Source organism: Tremella mesenterica, assembly GCF_000271645.1.
Source record: "Tremella mesenterica DSM 1558 unplaced genomic scaffold TREMEscaffold_2, whole genome shotgun sequence".
NCBI classification, from domain to species: Eukaryota; Fungi; Basidiomycota; class Tremellomycetes; order Tremellales; family Tremellaceae; genus Tremella; species Tremella mesenterica.
The window spans coordinates 183,823-187,502 of NW_006711226.1; the positions used below are offsets into that span (position 1 = coordinate 183,823).

Consider the following 3,680-nt stretch of genomic DNA (forward strand, 5'->3'; position numbering starts at 1 on the left):
TATGATCGCTAATAGTTGTGACAACTGCTGCGATAATTCATTCAGCGGATCTGAAGTAGTAGTGGTAGGAGTGAGATCATGTGAAATGGTACTTCTCAAAGAACTTGTTGGTATTTCTACCTCTGGGACCAGCCCTTGTTCCCAATCCTCCCTTTCCGGTATCATTTTCCGCGCTTTTCCTCTGGTAAGCATGCAATCCTTTCCACTTCGACCCAAGGCGTGTAAGGCTGATTCTTTAACTTGTAACGGTACTGGAAACACGACGACTAAGTCGCAGGTTGGGTTGAACTTGATGGAAGTCTTGTAGAAGTCTAGGTGTCTCTGGTGCTGATGGATCTTGTCTCCTCTGCAATCGATGTAGCCAAAGAATGATATGGAAGAATCAGCAAAGTTGGTACTTTGCTGATTGTACTATATACTGTCTACAGGTATCCTTGTCCTTGTCCTTGTCCTGCTGCAAGTGTCTACGCACATACTCGGACAGGTGAAAAACCGCTTTTGAGCAAACCCAGTGGGGAAATCTTGAAAAGGGGAAAACCCGTACCCGGAGTTTGACTATTTCCTTTTACCGTCCTCACCACTCTTACAGACATTCACCAAACATACCAGAGCGGCTTGTCTTTTTCCAACTGTCTAAGAAGGCTGGTGTACACACACCACCATGGTAGACATATAGTTGAGCGTATTGAGAAAGGCGTTACGGCGTCGGTGCTGTGAAATGGTTCGGCGCACGGATCGTTGATCTTCCCTCGGCCGCGGACCAAACTTCCTCTACAATGCTGTATACACACGACATGACCTCAGACTGTATTGGGAAGCGATGACCGAAAAGTGTCTCAATGAGGTAGATATTCCTCCCTTCCTCCCCCGTCGCTCTAAGTGAGAGGCTCGATCGAAACTGGGTGACATTGAACGGACGTATGACTTTTTGCTTTGTAATCGAGCCGAATCCCGTTCTAGAAGGGCAAAAAGGATAGCCTTCGGCCTTCTCCCGCCGTAAACCATCTCGGGGGTTTCAAATTATGGTAGTTGACCGGATATCCATAGACACCGCCGGCTCTCCTGGATCCAAATCACGGAGATTCTACTTGAACCACTTTTCCCCTTGATTCTCCAGCCACTGACCGGTCATGGGGATCCGGTTTGAGGGACAGCAAATACTGTTGGAGAATACATTATATATATCCCCTGGAGTACCTGATTGTTTATGATATCTTCTCTCTAATTATGAATAGTAAACACCCAATTAAGAATATTCCTAGGATGCCCAATCAAGAATCAAGCCAAATCTGGAGCCCTTGGGCGGAAGGGGGTTCAATGCACTCAGTTGCTCATTCATTGGATCCTCTGACCCCTAAAGTCTATGAGAGATGGAGTGCGTTGAAGAAGAGCCTCATTGCCAGTATTGCAAACACTGCGAATACCGAGGTAACACGTGCCAGGTTTACCCAAGTAAAACTTACCACCGTTAATGAGAGCATTGATGCCCTTTCTACTTCATTGAACGTGGATCCCATGGATCACTCCCAGGTACAAAGATACCGAAAACAACTCAAAAGTGCTGCTGAAACTCTATTGAACGATGAGTTGGCAGCAATTGCCTTGGATGAAGAGGCAAAGGCCATGTATGATGACTGGTTACAAGCTTTCTGTCAGGACCAGACGTTGAAAATAGTCTGCGTCTATGAGCTATGGCTATAGGGCCTCGTAGGGAACAAACCTAGTGATGTAGTGGATCGAAGAGACTATAAGTCGATGAGATCGAGTGGCAAAAGATTTGCTAAGTGACGAGAAAATACATTCGACAAGACATCTACGAAAAAGGGGTGTTTCTATATACTAAACTGGGAGCGGAGTGATACCGAATCTACGGAGTAAATGTGGAAAGCGATATGGGGTGTAAGAGCGAAGGAAGACGGAGATAGATGAGGGACACGGAGATGAAGAAAAAGTATAGCATGGTAAAGAAGTAACGATTAGGTAGGACAGGAGAACGGAGGACGCCGTAGCGGGATTAGTGAGACGGGGACGGGAACGGGTAGGCGGAGTACGACTTCTGCGTACGACTCTTGAGGAACCCGTCTAGGGGTACCCGTGATCCTGACACTTTCTCTGCCAATTTGGAGCGACATGCCAGGATGGTTGACTGGGTGATCAGTACGGACAGAGAGGCTTTGGAACAGTAGGCGGGATAGATATGTAGGTCTGTCTTTGGCACCTATCAGCTCTCCAAGTTGATAATTGAAAGATGAGAGCGTGCATTCATATTGAGTGAGTCGATAGATACGATGACGTACAACATGCACGATGTTACGCATGATTCATGCGAGATTGCTAGGTATTTTTTCAGGTTTAGATCTTTATGCAGGATAAACAAAACAGAGTGATGTTTTCAGTTTCCGTGGTCATGTAGGTTTTTGGGTTTCCCGCAAGTCCTTGTCATGTTTTGTGAACGGGTACAGTTCAGCTTGCATACTGATAAACAATGTTTTTTCTGTTTCCATGTGTCAATCTTCCTTGTAAGGGAGCGTTGCTGGATATCAGTTCATTTAATGACAGACAGGCATAGGATAGAAAGGTATAGTTTGCTGACGAGTACACTCCCCGGCTGGTTCATGCACAGAGGTTATCTAAATACCTGTTAGGTGCCGCACGGAAGACGTGACCCTTCAGTGACCCTTCAAAGATGCACGGCTAAGATCGTGACATCCTGAAGGTGTGACACTTCAGAGTGGCACGACCCAAAACCCGTGCGCCTCTGAAGCAGCACGGTAGTGCCACTTAGGTTTTTCCGTGTTCTCCTGGAACTTGTCAACACATCCCTCTCTTCCTAAGAAACTAGAAAGTTGATTGTATCACCATGTCCATACATGCCGCCGTATTTAGTGCAGACTATGAGAACGGTTTCCAGCAGTGGCTCATTGATCAGAAATTCAATCATACAATATCAGACGAGGAGTACAACAATTGACAATGGGTTCTTGTTCACCCAAACGAGTCCCCACCGTTTATCACACCACATAATTCATGAATGACTCGTATCCGTCAACAACACAAACTGAGTGAAGATGGGCAAGACATTCTCATGCAACCACTCTCGACTGATGCGTGGTTTAAACTTGTTCCAGTCTTACAGGTACTAGCCAAAATCAAGCATGTACACTGCAATGTGGTGTCACATTCCGGACAGAACAAAACCCGTGCTGAAATACGAGCCCACTATTGAGGAGTGGGCAAGAAGGAAATCAAAGCGGTCATTGATGCTTACAATGTTTGCCAGTTGAGGTGAGTTTAGGCTGCTTACAATAATGCTGATGCCCCAGGGCTATTGTTGTTAGCCAATAGGATCGGCCCAGGACGGTCAAACCACCGTTAGGATTACCCCTTCCGTCGAATATTTCTCGGTTCAACTTATCCTCTGAACTTTATTCAATCGTCTCTGGTTTACTGCGTGTAAGTGGAATGTGATAAGTATAGAGACATGTAGAATTGATGCATGCTCTTTTTCCCCTCTGTATTATCATCTAATTATCAGTAAACAAGTTCAAATGACTTGCGCACAGCTACATTCACCTAGACCAAATTACGGAATGTCCCTGCCAGGCCAGTCCTCCAACGTCTTTGGTATGATAGTCCTGACAAGAGATTGAAGTATAAACTCTGGCCACAGAAACATCAGT

The 3,680-nt window shown here is 45.8% G+C and overlaps 1 protein-coding gene across 1 annotated transcript; it reads left to right on the forward strand.

Annotated features, from left to right (window-relative positions):
- Nucleotides 1-1,227: 1,227 nt before the first annotated feature.
- Nucleotides 1,228-1,701, forward strand: TREMEDRAFT_59937 (uncharacterized protein; the record flags this gene model as incomplete). Its single annotated transcript, XM_007002590.1, has 1 exon — nucleotides 1,228-1,701. One exon carries the CDS (start codon nucleotides 1,228-1,230, stop codon nucleotides 1,699-1,701), a length of 474 nt encoding a protein of 157 aa, XP_007002652.1.
- Nucleotides 1,702-3,680: the final 1,979 nt, after the last annotated feature.